At 45.3% G+C, this 23,736-nt stretch overlaps 1 protein-coding gene across 4 annotated transcripts in view; it reads right to left on the reverse strand.

The window, feature by feature from the left end:
- LOC137422530 (uncharacterized) overlaps positions 1-23,736 on the reverse strand; it is a 56,469-nt gene that overhangs the window by 8,017 nt on the left and 24,716 nt on the right. Inside the window, exons 2-8 of one of the 4 annotated variants that reach the window (XM_068109263.2) lie at positions 16,149-16,237; positions 11,080-11,324; positions 10,649-10,774; positions 10,297-10,544; positions 6,790-7,057; positions 922-984; positions 666-789 (exon numbers count right to left, since the gene is read on the reverse strand). In XM_068109263.2, coding sequence (XP_067965364.1) covers positions 666-789; positions 922-984; positions 6,790-7,057; positions 10,297-10,544; positions 10,649-10,774; positions 11,080-11,324; positions 16,149-16,200 — 1,126 coding nt within the window. In that variant the 5' untranslated portion in view covers positions 16,201-16,237. Of the gene's footprint in view, positions 1-665; positions 790-921; positions 985-6,789; positions 7,058-10,296; positions 10,545-10,648; positions 10,790-11,079; positions 11,325-16,148; positions 16,238-23,736 lie in introns of all 4 variants that reach the window. The other 3 variants (XM_078772821.1, XM_068109262.2, XM_068109266.2) reach the window with 3 other exon arrangements.

The raw sequence follows: 23,736 nt of genomic DNA on the forward strand, positions 1-23,736 counted from the left end.
GGTTGGACAATGAAAATATGTTGGACATAACTTCTTTTTTTTCCTTTTTTTTTGTATACAAGATCGAGGCTCGTGAAAGAGCTAACATTAATCACAAAAAGACAAACTGACACATAAAACCTAAGACAAAGGGAGTGGGAGACAAGATGGGGAGAGAGAGGGAAGCACAGAAGAACAACAGCAGAGAGCAGGTACATCGGGAGATATGTGGGAGGGAGGAGGCTTGGGGGAGGAGGCACTGGAAGGGGGGGGGGGGGGGGTGGAGGTGAGAGAGGTATAAAACACATGGACACTGCTAGAACTTCCAGGAAAGAAGTCGGAATTTCAAAAAAGTGGATCTGGGGTGAATTAACGGAGGTAGAAAAGATCAAGGTTTTCGATGGGGTAGATAAGAAGTAACTACACTGTGTTTAGACAATAATTATCTGCACAAAACTAGCAATGAAACTACACTGTGTTTGCCTGGTGGTTGAGGTACAGCATTTCAGGTTTGAAGTGACCAAGATTTCTTAACATGGACACCAAGAGCTAATCCTCCAACTGAGCATTAGATTGAAACAAAGATATAAACAGTCACATTTGAACCATCTAGTACGAGACCCAACATTTCTTAATGCAGGATAAGGATACCTCCATCGAGTGGTGAGTTGCATAAATTTCCACACCTGTCACTCCCTGTTGATAAACGAATTCATCAAGTGTGAAGGCAGAATCAAGAAACGTTGCTGGGAAAGCCGTAGTCACCACGTCGTCCACGAAATCATGGAAGTTGGCAGAACTATTTTTCACCTGCACATTGAAACATTTTTTTATCATTAGCAGATACAAAACCAAACTGCTCTCCACTTTCATCCATACAAGTTGCAATTACTAAGCATCAGCAGCGAGATTGTAAAGAATGTGAACAGCAATGAGGGTCACCTGATCAGTTTCTGCAATTTCACAACACGTTTGTCTCATTCTCAATAGAGCTGGCCAGAGCACCTTTTCGAGACAATAACAATAAAATGTGTTATAAACTTTCTAATAAGATAACGAGAGCAGCTCGACTTCTTTTGAGCATTCACACCTTCTGAAGGCCACTGATTACCTGCTGCGGACTTAAAGTACAAACAAAGTACACAAGACCAGCACATCAATAATAATAATCAGAGGCAGATTTCAGGAGGAGGGGGTGTTGGGGAGTGCGGGCTATAATATTGTACTAGCCGAAACCCGTGGAACATCCACGGAAGGGAGGATGTGGTGTATGGATAGAGTGTACCATTATGGATGGCATAGGGGATTTGCTTGTCCGAGTAAGAGTTAGGAAGAAAGATGAGAATGAAGAGTGCATATATGAACAACGATCGCCGACACCGGCACAAATGCATGCTCTGGAGACTGGATTGTCCACTCGGTGGACGGCTTGCTTTCGCCTTCGCCTGTCCAATCAGCGGACGGCTTGCTTCGCCTTCGCCCAGCAGACGCCAATACGATGGCGTCGTAAGATGGCGTCGTATCGGCAGTTAATCGGATGCTTTTGGGCCCCAACGTCGGCTAATTCAGATTTTTCGAGTATGGCTGTACGTGATAAACAAAGAGCGCGGTTCGTAGATCGTAAATCCATTAGTGCCGTGGGCATCGGGTCACTGGGTGCGGCGTAAAAGGGATAACAAAGTCGAGTCCTTACGCTATTATTATATAGATGTGATGAACAGTAAGTTCTGGCAGGCCAGGTGTTTATAGAAGTACGTTTAATTAGTGAAACGAAAAATCGCCACAAACGTAAATATTTCCACAAAATGTACAAGTCTGTTTCTGCTTTCTGGTATGTATATTTAATCCCATCCCTAACCCCCCCCCCCCCGGCCCCCCAACCCCTCTCCCCACCTAAGGTGGATGGACGTGATGTTTTCACTCCTGTCTATCGGTTTGTCTGTCTGTGAGCAGGATATCTCAAAAGTTTATGCACAGATTCGGACGAAATTTGGCAAAGATGTAGCGTATGTGACAAGGACGAAATTATTAGATTTTGGTGAAGATCCGGTTTCGGATCCGGCTGGTAGAATGTTTTAAGTGAATCTTCACCATTGGGAGATAGCGCCAAAAACGATACATAGCAGGATATCTCAAAAAGTTGAGAACGGATTTGGATGAAACTTGGTGGACCGGTTGGGTGTCTGCCAAGGAAAAATCTATTCGATTTTGGTGAAGATCTGAATATGGATTCGGATATGAGAATTATTTAATTTTTAAAGTGATTCTTCACCATTGAGTGATCGGGCTAAAACCAACTTATAGCAGGATATCTCAAAAAGTTGTGGACGGATTTGAAGGAAACTTGGTGGACAGATTGTGAGTGTGACAAGGAGGAATCGATTCAATTTCGGTGAAGATCCGGATTCGGATCCGGCTAGTACAATTTTTTAAGTGAATCTTCACCATTGCGAGTTAGGGGCCAAAAACGATACATAGCAGGATATATCAAAAAGTTATGGATGGTTGATTTTGATTCAATGTGATTCTGTATTGTGATTTTCTGGTCTACTCTGGGATACAAAACGTAAACTGTTCACCTGGCGGAGGTATGCTCTCTACTGAGTGCCGTTCTAGTGTAATCTATATTTGCAATATTCTTACCTATCCCCAGCACCTTACATTTCATTACGTTAATCTGCATCTGCCAATCTTTTACCCAATCGATGAAAGTAACAAGGCCCTCCTGATCCGATCACCCCATTCTCTGCTATCATCCTTACCTCCAAGCCTTGCGCCATCTGCAAATTTAGAAAGGTGACTTTTCCACACTGTCCAAATCTTCGAAGTAAATTATGTTGAAAAATATATTGTTGTGGTTTTTGGAATAAAGGCAACCCCCCTTTAGTTAGTTGCACCACAACATGTAGCCTCGCTTAGTTAGTTATCTCTTATTAAATGTGAAGTATAGTCTCCTTCCCAGTGTTAGTATGCGTTGAGGCAGATAAAGTAAGGGTAGGCCTCATTGAAGCTTGGAATGCCATGTGGTGGGCCTAGGGCAAGTCGAGCAGGCCCGAGGGAGGAGCTGAAGGGCGTGGCTGGTAAGCAGCAAACAGCCAACGGGAGCTAAAGGGGAGTGGCCAATAACGGCGGCCAATGAGAGCTAAAGGGGAGTGGCCAGTAACGGCAGCCAATGAGAACTAAGGGGAGTGACTGATGAGGGGCTATCACGACACGTGACCCGTGGAGGCCTTTGGAACATTCTGGTGGGACTCCGGGGGCTATAAAACCCGGCCCGGACCCCCAAACTCTCTCTCTGCCCCCGCTCTCTCTAGCCCAGGACTCTGAACGGACTCTCGTTGGCCCTGAACTCTGACGATCTCTGGATTCTGGACGCTCCCTGGATTCGCTCTCTCTCTCTCTAGCCCGCTCTCTCTAGCCCAGGACTCTGAACGTACTCTCGTTAGCCCTGTACTCCGACGATCTCTTGACTCTGGGCACTCCATGGATTCGCTCTCTGGCCCGACGATCTCCCTGCCTAGACTCCCTGCATGTGCGCTTTGCCTCGCTGGCTTTGGGGCACGCTGCGTGGATTCCCGTTCGTGCACGACTGAGGTCGACGTCCCTGCCGCGAACATCCTCGAGGGGAAATGCCCAACGAGCCGTCCAGGGTGAACTGCACTAAGCGGCTGCGCTTTGTGCGCATCCCCTTCTTTCTCCCCTTCCCCGAACGAGTCAGAGGGCCCTTGTCTGGGAAACGTAAGTAAGGTGGTTAAGTTTCTCTTCTGTGTCCCTTTTTCTATCACCAGTGTACATTTGTGAATAAATCCTGTGCTTGTTTCCAACTTGGCCGTTTTCGTCCCTTCACCATTGGCCTTGCATTGCACGAGTTAAAACCGCTCGATCGGGTTCATAGTAATTAACGGCACGAGTTACGCGACACGCAAACCGCTCGGCGTTAAAGACCAGCGTGACTCGTGTGAGGTCCAGCCCCCATCCTTGCGGTGGCGTGTGTATCGAAAGTACTCGGGTTGTGACCAGAAACCCTTCCACGTGCTAGCTGTGGATTTGGCAGCTGGAATTGCTCAGCAATCCGCCCCCACGAGTGTAGAGTGGGTAGCGGCCTCGTGGACTCGAAGCTCGAGGGGGAGCAGGGCTTAATCCCTCCTCAGTACGTCGACGGGCTTGAGATACGCATCAATATTTTAATACAATTAGAAGAAACTCAGCAAATTAAAATCCGCAATAATCAATACTATCCGCAATACCTATCACATTTCTCTCTGAGTTATTCATGTATCCTTATATCCTAGTCTTCTCTAATATCCAGGGCCCTATAAAATCGGCCTACAAGTTTCTTACTACTCTTGCAATCCCTAATTTCCATCCAAACAGAATCCTCCACATTGATTCCCTCCTTAATGTCATGCCTTTCTCTCGATACAATCGTCTTCATCCAGTATGCCACACCTCCATTTTACTCTTCACAGTTGGATTGTTCACTTACAGCAAGTATTTTGTATCTCGCACAAACCACCATAGCTCCCAGCTCTTCCGTCTTTGCATTCAAGCTCATGGCATTCGTATAAAATACTGTTACGTTTGTAGGGGGTAGGCAGTGATGACTTTAGACCAGGTAGATTTGTATAGATTAGTGTGCACCGATTGTCCTGAAGAAGAAGAACCACCAGGTAATAAGCAGGGAATTTGTTTAGCCCGGATGGCGGATTAAGGTGTATCTTCCTCCCCATTATGAGGAATTGGGGCATGTTAACTAGCTCAGAGATTATGTTTATTCCCTGTATGTCTTTTCCTCGGTGATTTATCCCTGTCTCTTATGGCACCACATTAGACACGTAGAGCAGGAATTGCCCGTTAACTGCTTTAAATAACAATAAAAACCAACCGGAAACCAGTTCTGAGCACTGCCGATGGCACGGCAACCAGCTACAAGATCAGGCAGGCCGAAAGCCACACCTCGAGGAGACACTATTGGTCAAGGTGTTGATTAATAGGCAGACTGCGTCACGAAGGCTGACTGTGTGTTGAGTGGTGGAGAGCTGAGCCTGTGGTGTTGGCCTGCGGGCATTGGAGGAGAAGCAACGAGGACATGAGAGGTTGGCCGAGAAAATAAAGAGCTGACAGACTTTTGCCCCGCTTGGTTCCGGACTTTGGTGGGAGACGGCTGTGCGCTGACATTTCTCTCTTCATTGGGCTTCATCGCAGCAGCCATGTTCTGGGACTTTGCTGGTGGACGTGATGCGGAAGAGCCGTGGACGGAGAGCTGCAGTTTTCCAGACGGGAACGACGCATGGACGAGCGCTGCTGGGCTGCAGCGTGACGAGGCGTGGCATAAAGAACAAGGGTGCAGCAAGGCCTACTTCACGCCAAGGCGTGTTCCCATGCACGGACCTCTGGGACCCGTTCGCAGACTGAGGAGAACCCACAAGCCAATCGGAGATAAGTCCCACTAAATAACCACACATCTTTACTTTATCCAATGTTATTTTATCCCTTTGTCTGTATTTTAAGTCTGGTGTGGAGGATCCCATAGGAATTTAGTTTGACCATTGCGCTTTTCTTGTTATTGGTATTTTCTTTCAATAAATCCTTTTGTTATTTTTGTACATTTTAAAATCCGTTTTCGTGTGAGTTCGTTTTTGCAGGTTTGGGAACTGCCGACGGATCACAGGTAAGACCTTTCATCCCTCCACTCCCCTTTCTTCCCCCACGTATATTAAGTCCGCATTTGATCAGTGCCTCAGAGTTAAAGCTTGTTCGGCTATTCGTTCCTGGGAAAGATTTTTTAATTGCCAGGAGCGTGACAATACTTTCAACCTTTCCCTTCCTTTAACCATCCCCTGTGCTCCGACCCTCCAGCCACGTCCTCAGCTTCCATTCTAAAGAGTCCCAATTTATTTCTCTAGTAGTGCCATGAATCTCACCACCCCCTTCTATTGAGCACCTGTCTGCCTGCAACCTGCCACCTGTTTGCACTCACTCTGACCATGCAGGGATCTCCACGTATTCACAAACCCAATCCACCCACCCTGCCAACACCACCTCTCCAACCGCTGCTTAAAATATTTTTTAACATAAAATATATATATTTTTTCAATCAGGGGGATTCATTTTATTCTGCCATTGCACCGTACGTATATGTAATTTAATTAGGACCATCTATTTATTACGCACACAAATGTGGTGCAATTTTTGACCTCTGCCACCCCTTTCCCTACAGCACCTCCTCCACAACCACCACAGGAGGCTCTTCTGCCATGTCCATAATTTTGGTCTGAATCCACCTTGTGTACAATAAGTAGTTGAGATATAGCACATTTGAGCTGCTCAACAATTATTTGTATCTTAAGTCCGTTCAGTATGTAGTTGCGTACGACTTCGCTTTTTGGATGAATGGCGAGGATCGATGTGGTGCTCTGTGTGCTTCAGAAGACTGACGCCATGAGTGCCTGACGTTAATGCCGAGATATTTGCATTAACTCGGCCAAATACGTATATAGATTTGTCCATGTTACAAAAACAGGAGCCATTGTTTGAGGGGTAATTTTCATTTTTAGTTTTGAAGCCCCCATAACCCCTACAAATTGATTTGCACTTTTTAATTAACACAAATTTTTTGGTTACTTTTTGCGACCCCCTCCTCTGCCTCCTCTTTCTCCTCTGCCTCCTGCCCTCATCCTCCCACACCGACGCTGCCTACAATATTTAATTGCTAAAACCATCCCTTAACAACAGTTGAAAAATTATTATTTTCACCTTAACTGCAGAATGATCAATTAACATGGACTTTGGTGAATGAAAAATTCTCACCACATTTAAAGTGAAGAGGTTGTTGTTAAGACTGCGTCGAGACATCATGAATTTATTATGCCGGACATTTTTGTGCCACAAGACGAATGGCTTCGACAAGCGGAAAAGCTTGAAAAATGGAATTTGTCGCAGGTGACAATGGCAGCGATACTCCTGCAGCCACCGATCCAGTGAAGTGAATTCGATATCTCCATGGTGATAGCGGAGAAATCCGTGTCCACTGACCGTGCAGTAGTTGTTAAGGTCGACGTTTTTGTCTTCCACAATCCTGCACAATGAAAATTCCCTTGTTAAATCTATTGCGCAGAGAGGATTGGATGAGGAAAGTTGGCAAGAAATACTATAGCTAATACTATACGATAAATTCTCCAACAGCCACAAACCCCACAATAAAGCCACAAACACCCACAATAATTCCCGACAAACCCCACAATAAAGCCACAAACACCCACAATAATTCCCGACAAACCCCACAATAAAGCCACAAACACCCACAATAATTCCCGACAAACTCCACAATAAAGCCACAAACACCCACAATAATTCCCGACAAACCCCACAATAAAGCCACAAACACCCACAATAATTCCCGACAAACCCCACAATAAAGCCACAAACACCCACAATAATTCCCGACAAACCCCACAATAAAGCCACAAACACCCACAATAATTCCCGACAAACCCCACAATAAAGCCACAAACACCCACAATAATTCCTGACAAACCCCACAATAAAGCCACAAACACCCACAATAATTCCCGACAAACCCCACAATAAAGCCACAAACACCCACAATAATTCCCGACAAACCCCACAATAATTCCCACCTTATTGAAAAGCTTTTCAGGAAAGCTTTTTGGTCAGGACAAAAAAAAAGAAGTTTTTTTTGGTTTTTGGTGTTTGGTTTTTTTGGAAAGTTGGTCAGGAAAGCTTTTCAACCCAAGTCTTTCATGAACCAGCTTTCTGAAGGTCGACTGAAGGTGTAGTCAGGTTCACTATGTTTTTTCGTTCAAAATTTTGGTAGATTAGAAAAACTATACATTTTTGGAATATTCAGAGCATGAGGAATCCAAAAATTAATGTTTACATTTGCGTAGACACCTTTGCGAAAATGACACTCAGGACAGTGATGAAGATCTGTAAAAGCATATTCCTGAACGGTATAGACCTCGTAGATCCTGTGTATAGGACTTATAGTTCAATCTGATACTACCTATAACTTCCTATAACAACCTATAACTTCAAAGGACTTGCAATATCATGTATTATGTAATACAGTTATATCACAAATATAAAGACAATGGTTTTCAATTACCTTTGTTTGTTGCTTTTCTATAATCCTGAGCACTATTTTGAGGCCTTTATTGGATTCCTTGACCCAGAAAACATAGGATTAGCATATTTAATTAAGTCTCGAGGTTGACTGGAAGCCGAGATCGCGCAAAATATGTATTTTATGGCGGCCATTTTCAAAATCCAAAATGGCGGCCATGCAGGTGTCTGTGCAAATGCCAACATTGATTTTCAGATTCTCCATGCTCTGAAGATTCCAAAAATGTACAGGTTTGCTAATCCCAAATTTTTGAAAGAAATTATATTTGTTAACATAGTGAACCTGACTAGTGTGTGAATTTGCAATTTGTTCAGGATGCCGGCGACAACTCGCCTACTCTTCACTAAAAACACCATGGGAACTTAAATACCCACTAATGACAAGTGCATGCAAACGGGTCCTGTGGCTTGACATCTTTCCGATGAACGATGCACCCACACATCGAATGCCAAAATACAGGGTGAGTTCATTGTAGCCTCCAGATTCGAACCCAGGCTAGACAGCTCAAAGGTGAGGATCAAATACCTCTAAAGTCTCCCGCCAGGCCTGAGAAGGACGAGAGAAGGTACATTTCATATTTTTTATAAGTCGTGGTAATAGATCAATCACTCATCAGTAAAAGTACCACAACAAAATGATTTTGTACCACAACCTTGGTTGCGCAGTGCACAATGGTGTTCAAAATATTATTGAAACGAGATACTCCCATTCGTCCGAGATGCCAACGTTTTATTTACATTTTCCACATACAAGCATATATACAAGTGGTAATAAATAATATATCCCTTACACTAATATAAACTTACTTATTGAAGAAAGAAGAGAAAACGTTGGCGTCTTGGAATACTGAGTGTCTCATTTGAATAACTTTCTGAACACCCCATGTAATGAGATCATATTTCAAAACCCGATTATAAAATAAAGTCTGCCATTTATTTGCCTAAATACACATTTAGGATATATTATGCTGTTAGAAAAGCAATTTTAAGGGAAGTAAAAAATGGCATATATATATATATATTTATTTAACCGAACAAAGAAAGAAAAAAAAGGGGACACACTATACCCTATAACATGACGCTGACGTCATGTGCATAAATTATACCAACACATCACCTCCAGACGAGGAAACATCCATATGGTACTCAGGTCTGCCCACTGAGATTAATCATAAATAGACGAAGGCAGAGATGTCGTGGTAGATGTCGCCCTTGTTGTGGGCTCATCAGGACAAACATACTACTGATCGTTTATAAGCTCGTTAATAGACACAGATATATATATATATCCAAACTGCCTTTTTGTACACTGCCACTGGTGTTCACAAATGAATTATTATTATTATTATTATTATTATTATTATTAATTTTTTGTATAAAAAGTCGAGGCTCGTGTAAGAGCTAACAGTTAAACACAAAAACATAAACAGAGACACATAAAACATACAATAAAGGGAGCGGAAGAAAAGAGGGGGAGAGAGAGGAAAGCACAACGACAGTAGAGAACAAGGACATCGGGAGATCTGTGGAAGGGAGAAGGCTGGGGTGGGAGGAGGGAGAGGGGTACACAGTATATAGCAAATGGACACTACAAGGACTTTCAGGAAAGAAAACGGAATTTGAAAAAGGTGGATTTGCGTTGTGTAAACGGGGGTAGAAAAGATCAAGGTTTTGGATGGGGGAAGATAAGAGATGGTGGTGAACAGCTGTTTTAAAGACCTGGAGGGAGGAGTGAGATTGAAGGGAGTGAGGGAGTTTGTTCCAGAGGCGGGAGAAAGGGGGAATGAAAGAGTGAAGGTGAGCAGAGAGCCGAGATTTCGGCAGTTTAACCATCAGAGGGTTGCTGGCAGATCTTGTGCGACCTGTAGGAATATTTGGGGGACAGAGCACAGAGAGAGCAGGGGGAGCAAGGCCGGAGAGGAGTCGGTAGAAGACAGAAAGACCACCAACCCGCCTGCGGTGAGTGAGTGAAAGGCCCTCAGAATCAGCTTCATCGCGGGACATACCAATGATTCTAAAAGCCTTCCCTTTAAGTCTGAAAGGCTGTGATAATGCTGAAGTTTTTCTGAAAGGCGCATTAAAGTAGATTCATCACGAGTACGAGATATTTTAACAAGCAAACATTATTATCCAGTACATCAAAGATAATTAAAATGCATTCCTTAAGATTACCTGAGATCAAGCACGTCACAGTTGGCAGAAGAATATGGGACTGCTGGATTCAGGTAAAAAAAACCCAGGTGCTCATTTTCACCAATGACTCGAATAATTTCCAGAGGATCACGAATATCTGCTTTGATTACATCTTTCGTCGTTGGGAGTGACTTGCCGCTTGGAAAGTGTGAATGCGATAGGCTATGCCCATCCGCTTTGCACCAGGCAGCTGGCATAATCAGCCGCCCACTGTCGCTCGATTCTGTCTGTTTGCGAATAATGGATTTAGTAAATGTGTACCACATTAAAATTGGTTGAAATTGTAAAATATGTTTAGAATGCATAAGCATAAGGCATGTTTATGACACACCTTGGTGGGTGGTATGCTCTGTAATACAGGATTGACGATGCGCATTGTTCTTGATAAGCCCTTTGAGTCTGGCTTCCTGGCCATGCACCGCAAGTTGACTCGTTCAATCGGACTTTGGGATCTCATCTGGAAAGCATGTGCCTAGGATAATAAATGTAAACATCTGTGTTGGAACACTGAATACTATACATCCAAAATTCCTTCGTCCCAGCCTGCAACAATGCATCTGTCTGATATTTGCGGTCTCCATCATTAAAAGTGACTGCAGCATCGTGATCTTGCGGAGTCCAAATGTATTTCTGCATCTTTGCCGAAGCATGTCTGCAGATATACTGAGGAACATATATTATATGCGGTAGGTATGAATGTATAAATGTATTTCTAATCTTGCAAAAGACACACTCAACAAAAATTACCAGACAGAGACCCACCAGAGGTTCATCACGAGATGATTGCTTCTGGAGCTGGACACACAGAGCCCAGATGCTAATGGCAAAGGGGAAGGTTGGGATGTTGGTCGAGCAGCTGCATGTTTTTCCAGGATCACAGCATACAAGGCATGTTGGCTCCTCCTTTGTGTCAATGTGAGGCAGTTGTAACCGGTGGTCGTTCAAGCTTGGCATCACAATTTTCTGAGATGTTTTTCCCACACTCGCAGGATCATTCCTATTTTCAACTGCACAATTACCCATCGTTATATCTCAGTTATGTTACTGTTACTACATTGCTTGTTAAAATGAAAATGCTCATGTTTTCTGGGAATTGTCGTTTTCATGGTTTTTTTTTTTTTTCAAGAAATATGATGAAAATTTAAATTATGAAAGAGATAATGCAAGTTGATTTTTCCTTTTGAAATTTGTATTTTAAAACTACGAATAGTATAGATAGCTCTGAGGTTGCTCTGCTGTCAAGAAAATGGTATGCCTTCAACATCTTCTATACTGTACTGGCAGGGAAACTTTTGTATAAGCTATAAAGTTATTTAAGATACATTTGACTTCCATTCAAGAAGAACCATTACTGTAATTACATTTGTTGATGACGTAAACAACTTAGATGCTTTTGTACAGCAAAGATAGCAATTGCTTCTCAAAACTAGATGGTATTCATGGAATACTTACCCTGCACAGTCAGTCAACTTGGTGCAAGCCAACTCTTCTGTTTTTGAAGGGTTATTTTCTTTGATCCAATATGGCTACAAGACCACGTGACCGATGACGTCATAAATTTTTATTCTCTAATATACTTGTTGCGTAGATCATGCTCAAGAAATTTCAAACCAATCAGATTAAGCGGTGTCCCTGTCGAATTATGACATCATAATTAGGGCACCAATGACGTCATCGTTACCAACACCTATTCCCAATATGGAGTTCTTTACAATGAGCCACGTTTAAATTTTTTCCATGGAGTGATTTGGGAGATATGGAGGTACAATGTTTTTCGGTTTTTCCAAGATGGCGCCTGTACCACGTGACCTATGACGTCATAATTATCATTAAAGTATTCAACAGGAAGAGTTGCCCCTATGGTTAAAATTTCGTGTCCATCAGACAAACAGTTGCAGAGAAAAAAAAAATTCATACTGATCACATCAAGCGTTGTACTTGTCGAATTATGACATCATAATGTAGGCATCGATGATATCATCATTAACATATCTTATTCCCCATGGGGAGTACTTCACGATGAGCCTTGTTTCAATTTTTTCCATTGAGCGGTTTCGGAGATATAGAGGTCTAAATTTTTTCCAAGATGGCGTCTGTACCACGTGACCTATGACGCTATAATTATGAATAAAAAATTATACAGGCGGAGGCGCTCCTGTGGTATAATTTTGTTGAAATCAGACCAACGGTTGCCGAGAAAATGAATTTTAAAAATGCAGACACGCACGCAACACGTACATACGCCGTACATACGCCACACGCACGCCACACGTACATACGCCAAACGCACGCCACACGTACGTACGCACCCGAATGCCTAACCCTGATTTTCGCTTCGCGAGTGCAAGGAAAATATTCAAGTCACAATAGGTTAGCCAGTCAATGGCTACCGACCGGCTTTACCAAATAGAGTGTCTTAATGCCTCCACAGGACAATCGTTATGGACCAATTTAAAGGGCCTGCTGTTGATGATTTTCAAAAATAAATTACAACAAACTCCACAAAACGGCCTCCGGGTAGTGCATCGATTATATTTGTTGTGGCTTTCTCTCGTATAAGGACAAAGCACAGGGAGTTGATTTATCAACCACCCCCACAAGCAGCAAGCTTGTACAAATATGGAATATAAACAGTAATCTTGAGACCATGGGGTATTTGAAGTTTTAAAGCGTCGATAAATTAAACTAATTTTGTTTAAATCAAAAAATCTAAATCATTTTATCTTTCATAAAATATGTATTCACTGGAAAAACTAACTTATAGTTGGTCTTTAAAAAAATCTTATTGTAAAAGAGCAAACGTATATGGATGGCTATGTATGTATGTTTGTCTGTTTGTATGTACGTTTATATGCGATCAAATCGTCTTTTTCTTCTTCAAATAATATTAACACCCTCTTAATTACGTTGAGACTGCTGTATTTTAAAATACAGCATTGGGTCCTCAAAGACCAAAATGAAGAGGAGCGTTACCGCTGGCACCCTGGCCAAACCCAAAACACCCCAAAGACCCAAAAGACCCAAAAGACCCAGAAAACCCAAAAGACCCCGAAGACCCAAAATACCCTAAATATCCCAAACACCCTGAAGACCACAAAGACCCTTAAAGACCCTCAGACCTTTGACGACCCTTTAAGTCCACCAGGACCCTTAAGACCACCAAGACCCCAAATACCCTAAAGCCCTGAGGCTCAAAAAGACCCCGAAGACCCAAAAGACCCAGAAAACCCAAAAGATCCCGAAGACCCAAAATACCCTGAAGATCCAAGACACCCTGAAGACCACAAAGACCCTTAAAGACCCTCAGACCTTTGACGACCCTTTAAGTCCACCAGGACCCTTAAGACCACCAAGACCCCAAATACCCTAAAGCCCTGAGGCTCAAAAAGACCCTGAAGACTCAAATGGCCCCGAAGACCCAAAAGACCCTGAAGACCCAAAACACCCTGAATACCCAAAAGAACCTGAAGACCCAAAAGACCCAAAACACCCTGAAGACCCAAAACACCCCGAAGACCTAAAACACCTCGAAGACCCAAAACACCCTGAAAACCCAAAAGACCCCGAAGGCCCAAAACACCCTGAATACACAAAATCACCCGAAGACCAAAAACACCCCAAAGACCCAAAAGACACAAAGACCCAAAACACCCCGAAGACCCAAAAGACCCGGAAGACCCAAAAGAGCGCAAATACCCAAAAGACCCCGAAGACCCAGAAGACCAAATAGACCCCAAAAACCCAAAAGACCCCGAAGACTCAAAACACCCTGAAGACCCAAAACACCATGAAGACCACAAAGACCCTTAAAGACCCAAAAGACCCCAAAGACCTGAAGACCCAAAATTCCCCGAGACCCACAACACCCTAAAGACCCAAAATACCCCGAAGACCCCAAAGACCCAGATGACCCAAAAGAGTGTGAAGGCCCAAAAGACCCAGAAGACCCAAAACACCCTGAAGACCACAAATACCCTTAAATACCCTGAAGACCCAAAATACCTTGAAGACCCCAAATACCCCAAAGACCCTGAAGAACCAAAACACCTCAAAGATCCAAAATACACTTAAAGGCCCAAAGGATCCAAAAGACCCTGAAGAACCAAATGGCACCGAAGACCCGGGGGACCCAAAAGACCCTGAAGACCCAAAACACACCGAAGACCCAAAAGACCCTCCGGCTACAGTCTTTCGATTAGTCTTTCATGAAGATCCTACAGTCTTTCGTTAAGAGGAGAGTTACCGCTGGCACCCTGGCCAAACCCAAAACACCCCAAAGACCCAAAAGACCTAGAAGACCCAAAATACCCAAAAAACCCAAAAGACCCCGAAGACCCAAAACACCCTGAAGACCCAAAACCCCGTGAAGCCCACAAAAAAGACCCAAAAGACCCCAAAGACCTGTAGACCCAAATTTCCCCAAAGACTCAACACCCTGAAGACCGAAAAGACCCCGGAGACCCAAAAGATCCTGAAGACACAAACTACCCTTAAGTCCCAAAAACTCTGAAGACCCAAAAGACATCGAAATGGTCAAAGATGCCTATCCCTCTGAAACGATGTGTGGTGAGGGGCACGGAGCACGCCAGTAATAATAAAAACAAGCGTTACGCCTAGGTCCCCCGTCGGGGAAGTGATGTGAGTTGACAAAGTGGAAGACGCAGAAAACATGCTATGATATGATATTTCGCTCACAAGGTTCAGACATACTTGGAGGCGGCCATCTTCGATTTTGACGTGGCGACCCAATTTTCAATAGCGTTCTTCCTTATGCCTAGATACACCCACACACCAGATTAGAAGTTGGTACTTCGCTTATTTTTCAAGATATTTCGTTCACAAGGTTCAGACATATATATGGTGGTGGCCATCTTGGGTTTTGACGTGGCGACCCAATTTTCAATGGCGTTCTTCCTTTGCCTAGATAAACCCACACACCAGATTAGAAGTTGGTACATCTCTTATTTTTCAAGATATTTCGCTCACAAGGTTCAGACATATATATGGTGGCGGCCATCTTGGATTTTAACGTGGCGAACCAATTTTCAATAGCATTCTTCCTTGTGCCTAGATACACCCACACACCAGATTAGAAGTTGGTACTTCGCTTATTTTTCAAGATATTCAGCTCACAAGGTTCAGACATACATGGCGGCGGCCATCTTGGATTTTGACGTGGCGACCCAATTTTCAATAGGGTTCTTCCTTATGCCTAGATACACCCACACACCAGATTAGAAGTTGGTACTTCGCTTATTTTTCAAGATATTTTGCTCACAAGGGTCAGACATATATATGGTGGCGGCCATTTGGATTTTGACGTGGCGACCCAATTTTCAATAGGGTTCTTCCTTGTGCCTCGATACACCGACACACCAGATTAGAAGTTGGTACGTCACTTATTTTTCAAGATATTCAGCTCACAAGGTTCAGATATACATGGCGGCGGCCATCTTGGATTTTGACGTGGCGATCCAATTTTCAATAGGGTTCTTCCTTATGCCTAGATACACCCACACACCAGATTATAAGTTGGTACTTCGCTTATTTTTCAAGATATTCCGCTCACAAGTTTCAGACATACATGGCATCAGACATACATGGCGGCGGCCATCTTGGATTTTGACGTGGGTTGCACCCACACACCAAATTCGAATGCGGTCCTTCGCTTACGCATGCACGCATGCACACACGCACGTACGCACGCACACCCGCACGCACGGACGGACGGACGGACGGACGGACCGACACACGGACGGCGGGGAAAACCATAGTCCCCCTTTCGCTCCGCGGTGCGACGGGGGACAAAAAGAGTACATGGGCCAACAAACCTGAATATTCAGATGGAATCTCCAATCCAAAAGATGCATGCTTTTTGTTCATCTTATGTCCTTCAAAATAAGTTATCGAGTCCTGTCATCTGGAAAATAATAAACAGCAAAAGAAAGCACAATAATTATTTAATTCTGAAAATCACAGAATGTACAAGAAGTTTCAATTCGACACAGTACACAAAGACGAGGAGAATCACATATCCTAATTCATTATTTATTATTTTATATGCATACAATTCAAATAGGGCCGACAGGGAAGCTCAGAGTTATGCACACTCACCTTTGAACTGCATAGCCAGGGTTCAAATCTTGACCCAACTCTAAATTTCAGATGCAAGCAAATAATGTTCATGTACTGGTACTTCAAGTTGTGTGCCATCCATCAGAAAACTGTTAAGCCGGAGGGCCCATCTGCTAGAACTAGTCGTTGGTGGATAAGAAAGATCCTACAATCTTTCGTGAAGAGGAGAGTTACCGCTGGCACCCTGGCAAAATTACAAATTACTGCCACATTCAATATTGAATGTCAGGCCTGACCAGCTGGTTCGTAAAAAGTTTGGGCAAAGAATGTTCCCTAGCTGACCCCAGAAGAAGGTGAGAATAAATGGGACCATTAAAGAAGTAGTAGATATAATTAAAATCTTATTTGAAGCTTCCTGATTACTACCTGATTTATCACAAGTAAAATATTGTTTCTGCAAATCCCCTCTTTTAATCTAGAGACAGGCTAGATGTGACCTTAACACCAATCTCAAGACCTAATCTTTGGAAAGATTTTGAGTTACCTTCTACAACTATACGATCGCAGAGAGAACAGCCGGCTTAAAACCTACTCCGATGGGTGAATGCTAAGTAAAGCAGTAGACATGGCTCGCAACATACCAGAGTAACAATTTTCATCTTTACTCAACTGGAGAATAGAGCACTTTCAAAATGACATTTACTACCTCAGAATGCTCGGCGGCCTGTGCAGAGACCCCAGGAAACGCCGGTGTTCAGGCCACCATAATTATGTTGTCAGTTCTAGATATGGAGTGTTACCTAAAATGGCTCACAACGCTTCTGAAATAAGCTGAAAATACTTAGTAAGATACCTGAGAGAAAAGGCTCTGTGTCTGCACAATGAAAGATTTTGTTAACTTTCTCACCTCGTCAAACAAGCAGCTGCTCGTACTGCAAGCTCCCGACCACGTGCGCCCGGCAAAAAGCCCGAATGTTCGTAGACGGGCGTTCTACCCAAACCTTAGGGCGTTCTACCCAAACCTTCGTGCTTCTTTACACTGATGGGAAGGTCATAACTGGGGCTTGTTGATGCACAGGGTAAGTTTAAAATGATGATTATTTACTCTTAATCATGTTTGGGAGGGAAGTAGAGGAGGGTGATGGGAGTTGTGTGGCCTATGAGTGCCGTTATTTTTTTTTTTAAACGATATATATATATATATATATATATATACATACATACATACATACACTACATGGCCAAAAGTATGTGGACACCCCTTCTAAATAGTGGATTCGGCTGTTTCAGCCACACCCATTGCTGACAGGTATATATAATCAAGCACACAGCCATGCAATCTCCATAGACAAACATTGGCAATAGAATGGGCCGTACTGAAGAGCTCAGTGACTTTCAACGTGGCACCGTCATAGGATGTTATTGTAAGTGCCGTTATTGTGAAGTGGAAACGTCTAGGATCAACAACAGCTTAGCCGCGAAGTGGTAGGCCACACAATCTCACAGAACAGGACCGCCGAGTGCTGAAGCGCGTAGGCCATAAAATTGTGTGTACTCGGTTGCAACACTCACCACCGAGTTCCAAACTGCCTCTGGAAGCAGTCAGCACAACAACTGTTCGTCGGGAACTTCATGAAATGGGTTTTGGCACAGAGCACAGGTTAGGGTTAGGGTTAGGTTTAGGCACAGAGAAATATCCGTGGATATTTCCACAGCAGAAATGGCACAGAGCCCTGACCTCAACCCCATCGAACACCTTTGGGATTAATTGGAACGCCGACTGCGAGCCAGGTCTAATCGCCCAACATCAGTGCCCGACCTCACTATTGCTCTTGTGGCTGAATGGAAGCAAATCCCTGCAGCAATGTTCCAACATCTAGTGGAAAGCCTTCCCAGAAGAGTGGAGGCTGTTATAGCAGCAATGGGGGGGGGGGGGGGGGGGACCAACTCCATATTAATGCCCATCATTTTGGAATGAGATGTTCGATGAGCACATACGGGTGTGATGTTTGGGTGTCCACATACTTTTGGCGATGTAGTGTGTATATATATATATATATATATATATATATATATATATATATATATTGTTGCGGATATGAGGACTGTATATTTTTTTGATTGTGTGAATTATTATTATTGGTTATTCTGCGCCTCCTGCCTCCGGAGCTGTGTAAAGATCAAAGGGCATCCCATAATTAGTCCATAAAGCATCCACACCACAGCCAATCATAGAATACCCCTGTTCAATAGTTATATCTTATTCTGTGTTTTAGGGTAAGGCTGTGTCTCCCATTAATAGAAGTACTCCATTGCACCAAGTGAAAGAGATAGATTCCCTTCATTCCCATTCCCAAAACCTCCATTCCCCCTTTTCGTCGATTAGAAACTACCTCCGCTCCAATTACCGCCATTGACCACGAGGCAGGGTCGGAGAAGAAAGGCGTGTTTCCACCTCGTCATAGAGGGGAGGAGTGAGCCAGCCCCACTCGACCAACCATGAGACAGGGGTTTGGCTAGAGAGGGCGGAGGAAGAGCGATCGGGGAGGTTCGCAAAGGTTGAGGGGCGGGGCCTATATAACCCAAGGCAGGGCGTGTCCAAGGCAGATGAGCTTTTACCGGCAGACGAAAGGGAGCCCAAGCCGTTGAGACGAGAGGAGGTCCAAGGCAGATGAGCTTTTACAGAGGAGAGACGAGTACAACGGAAAGAGCTGGGTCGTCAGAGCAAGAGCGCGTAGAGAGGTCCATGACAAGAGCTGAGTTGGTCGTCAGGGGTGGTCAGCCATTGCGTTCAGTGGTTGCGTTCAGTGGTTGCGTTGAGTGGTTGCGTTGGAGAAAGAGTGGTTGGACAAACAAAAGAGAGAGGAGAGAACCCGTCACGCCAGACCCTCCACCAGCGCGTCGGCTCTGACCGTGATCCGACCCGAGATCCGACCCGTGATCCGACCCGTGATCCCGCGCACACGACAGGATCGGAGGTATCAGCGGCCGTCGAGGTCCAGCCCGACGTCCCGTGCGGGATCAAGCTCCAGCCAGCTCCGTGCCGTCCTCCCCCTCCAGCCACACACCTCCTTCCAGCCAATCCACTCTGCAATTCCCCGTGTGAGTCGTCTTTGTTTGTTCTGTCCTGGGTAGGTAATTAAGCTTGTATAAGGAATTCACTGTGTCACCTGCGTCTCGTGTCCCTGTACATAATCGTGACTGCTCCTTCTTGATTATATGTGTAAATAATAAATCCCATTACTCTTCTGTCCGTCTTCTCGTCTTATTCCTTTTCCTCTTTGCATTCGGTCGTTTTAGAGTTTTCCAGCTTGGGCAGCTGCGGTGCGATACGGCCAAAGTTTGGGGTGAATCGGGTGAGTTGGGGAAGAATCGGGGGAACTGTTAGGTCGCGGTCATACCAACCGCTCGGTCAAAAATAACATCTTAACCGCGACAGTAACAATTGGTTGTCAGGAGTTGGGATTCGAACCTGGGACTAAATTTATTTAGCCCAAATTTTGGACACCAATTGTGTTATTACCGTAACAATTGGTGTCAGGAGTGTCGGATTCGGACCTGGGACTAAATTTGTTAGGCCCAAATTTTGGAACACCAATTGTGTTATTACAGTAACAATTGGTGTCGAGGAGTGAGATTCGAGGCCCGAACCAAATTTTTTTTTTTAAAACATCTAGGAAAAAATTTGGTCAAAATTATAAAGTACCGAAATTTGATTTTGTTTTAAAGAAAAACCCGAATTTTGAAATCGCGCCATGGCTGGTCAAGGCGATCGAATGCCAGTGGGTGAGCTAGAGGAGGGGTTAGGAGTAACCCAGGATCAGAGGGACGAAGTAGAGGAGAACATTGGCAATATGGTTGAGGGAGTATCAGACGCACAAAATGGCGCTCTCGCGCACGTGGTATCAGACGCACAAAGTGGCAGCTCGCACGAGCGCGGGGTAGCCGCGCCCGCTGCGCAAATAGCGGGAATTGATGTGCGGGACCTCATGGCGCAGATTAATGCAACCATACTAATGGCAAATATGGGGCTAGAAGCAAAAATGGATGCTCAGGGTGAGCGAATGGGACAAATGGGGAACCGGATGGATGCTCAGGGTGAGCGATTGGAGGGCCAAATGGGGGTAATGAGGGACGAAGCGAGGGCTCAGAGTGAGCAATTGGGGGTAATGGGGGGCGAAATGGGGGGCAAAATTGGAGAAATGGGGGAACGGCTACAAGCTAAATTTGAGGGATTAGACAAGAAATTTGAGGGATTAAACAAGAAATTTGAGGGATTAGACAATGGGTTAGAGGGGGTGAAAAATGGGTTAATGGGGTTAGAAAATAGGATGGAAGACAAATTGCGGGAAATAGGGGAACAATCTGCCAGGGAAATCAAACGAATGGGGAACCAGATAGAGGAGGTGCAAATCGGGTTAGAAAGTAAACTGGATGCTCAGAGGGATGAATTGGGACAGATGAGGGTGGCATCTACAAAAGAGATGGAGGAGATGAAAGAGGGGATACGACGAGGTGTAAGTGAGGAGGTTTCGGGGCTACGCGAGGAGGTAAAGCGAGGGGAGAAACGTATGGAGAAAGAGGTGAGAAATAATACGGCAAAGTTACAAGGGGGAATAGAAGATCTGACGGAGGGAGTAGAACAGCTGACAGTAGGACAAAGGGAATTAGCGGACCAAGTGGAAAAGAACACGGCAATAATCGGGGGGTTAAAAGCGACACAAAAAGACATTCAGAACGAATTAATAGCGACACAGAGGCAATGTCAGATGGTACGTGAGGGACTGACAATGAGGGTGGACGAGGTGACAGAGGTAATGGAAACGAACGACCGGCAGGTAAGGACGCACATAGAAACGGTCACGGTAGCCTTAGAGGACGAACTTGAGGAGACGCACCGGGAAATAAAAGAGGTGAAGCAAAAATTAGAGGAAGTGGAAGAAGAGGTGAGTGAAATTAAGAAGGGACGGACAGAAACTAAGAGGGAGATAAAGGAGGAAGTAATGGAATTGGTACAAGGTCTGTGCTCGAATCGTGATGTGCTGCTCACTAACCAAATAAAGAGTTTGCAGGTGGCAAAAGAGGTGCGGAGACGAGGTGCCAAGGTGAGTGGCGATATAATCGGAAATGTACATGATGTGAGGAAAGCTTCAGTCGGCTTGGGGGTTGATTTAGACCCGGGTGTTCGTGAGAGGCCGTTGGTGAAGTGTGTGACAGGTCAGGTGTGCGAAAAAAGAGGTGTGCGAGAATGTCCGACCATGGGGTGTGTGAGGAAAAAGTGCGCGCCGAGGAGTGAGTGTGCCGTCAAGAGTGAGTTGGTCGAAGCGCGTGTGCGAGGGGGTACATGGAAGCGCGGTGTGGTAAGTGTTACGGAGGAAGTAACGAACGAGTGTGCGCAAGAGGATGCGCGAGAAAGGTGTGTAACGGACAGGTGCATGGGGAAAGAGTGCGCTGTCAAGAGTAAGGGGGAATGCACGCCTGTGGTGAGTGTTACAGAGGGTGTAACGGGAGAGTGTGCGCAAGAGTGTGCGCGAGAAAGGTGTGTAAAGGACGGGTGCATGAGGAAAGAGTGTGCTGTCGAGAGTAAGGGTGAGTGCGCTGTCAAGAATGGAGGTGAGAGTAGTGAGAGTGACACGGAGTGTGAGTTTGTTGTGACAGGTGAGCGAGGATGTACACCTGGAATGGAAGGATGCACACCTGGAATGGTAGGGCGTGTGTGGGAATGCACACTTGAGTTGGTCGTGAGGCACGTGGTTGGGTGTGCGAGTGAAAGCACACCTGTGATTGTCACAGAGGAGGTGACCGAGGAAGGGGCGCGAAGAGGTGTGTTGGTGAGGTGTGCGAACAACGAATGTGTGCCAAGGTGTTCGGTGGTCAGGTGTGTGACCCGGTCTGTGAGCGGAATGAGTGTACCGAGGTGTGTAAGGAAAGGTACGAGGAGCATGGGAACAGCTGGAGGTATGAGCAAGAAAGGGGTAGCGTATGCGTGTAAGCATGCAGGTGAGGCATCGACGGTAACCGGGTTAGCGGTTAGAGCGACTTTTAGCCGAATCGGGCCCTCGGTGCGTGCCGGGCTTCGCGTGCCGCGAGAACCAGCGGGGATCCGAGCCACGGCGGGTTCGAAAGGACCGCCGTGCGCGATCCACGCTGGGCCTCGCGTGGAACGGCCGCGTCCGTGCTCCACCAGGCGGAGCGGGCAGCCCGATAGGAAGGGTCGTCATGGCGACCACTTTCTGTTGAGACGTGCCGGCAGGTCGAGGTCGGGACATTGGATGGCTCCACGCCAAGGTGGTGCGTGGGGTCTCGGGCCGGGTAAGCCCCCGTCCCTGCCCCGAATGCGGGACGTATCCAGCCGCTGGCATAAAACAACCCGCATTCATTGCTCGGCTGTACGAAGCCGAGCTTTAGAAGGGAATTGGCGCACCGAGAGGATCTAATAAGTAGACGGGTGATGAGGATAGTGTTTTGGACCCAAAATTAGAAAAAGGCAAAATTTGATGATTGGTACGGTGATTAGCGGTAAATGGCAAATTTTTGATTTGTTGGATTTGGACGAGCGAAATTGATAGGACCTCCCCGATGTGGTGGGATGGCAAATCCACCATCCCTCACAGAAGGGGGGCAAAGGAGCACTAGCTTATGGGGTTGATGGCAGTGAAAACTAGCCCGGGTGGGTTAGGATATTGTGTGTAGGGCCCTAGAAGATGACATTAGGTGACGTTAAGATTAGTTAGTGACAATGATACCTGTAGTGGGGACGCAGGTAGATTAGAGTGGATGATAATGACGTGGTATGTGCTTAGTTTAAAGGGAAGACGGGGAGCACTAAGTTAGCAGGGTAACAGGTAGATGAGATGATGCCGTGTGTGTGAGGATTGAACAGGTGTGATTGCACAGGTGTGCAACTGGACAGGTGTGTGGAGCAGTGTATGAGTAGTGAGTGTTGTGGATCAGCGCGAATGCGCTTGGGGGAGAGAAGGGTGCAGGCGGCACCAAGTATGAGAGCACAGGTGTGCAAGCACAGGTGTGTGGAATACATGGAGTATTGGAATGGATGGTCGTGGAGTGAGTATGGTGGAAATTGTGGAGTGGAGTGGATGGTGCGAAGGTGTGAATGGGGGAAGAGTGGACCCCCATCACGAATACCCGGGGCGGGTAGTGTAAGTGTTAGGTAGAGGGTATAGGTAAATTGTGGTTGGATATTGGCATCTGTGGTGCGAGTGGAAGAATGATGTTTGGATGGGTGCATTAGTGTTGTGGAAATGGCTGGGCGTGTAGCCTGTTAGTGTGTGTAGTTGGTTTGGGCGCTCCACCACTGTGAGGATGTCGGCCAGGTGAGGCCGC

This window comes from Myxine glutinosa, chromosome 2 (assembly GCF_964187855.1).
Source record: "Myxine glutinosa chromosome 2, kmMyxGlut1.1, whole genome shotgun sequence".
Classification (NCBI taxonomy): domain Eukaryota; kingdom Metazoa; phylum Chordata; class Myxini; order Myxiniformes; family Myxinidae; genus Myxine; species Myxine glutinosa.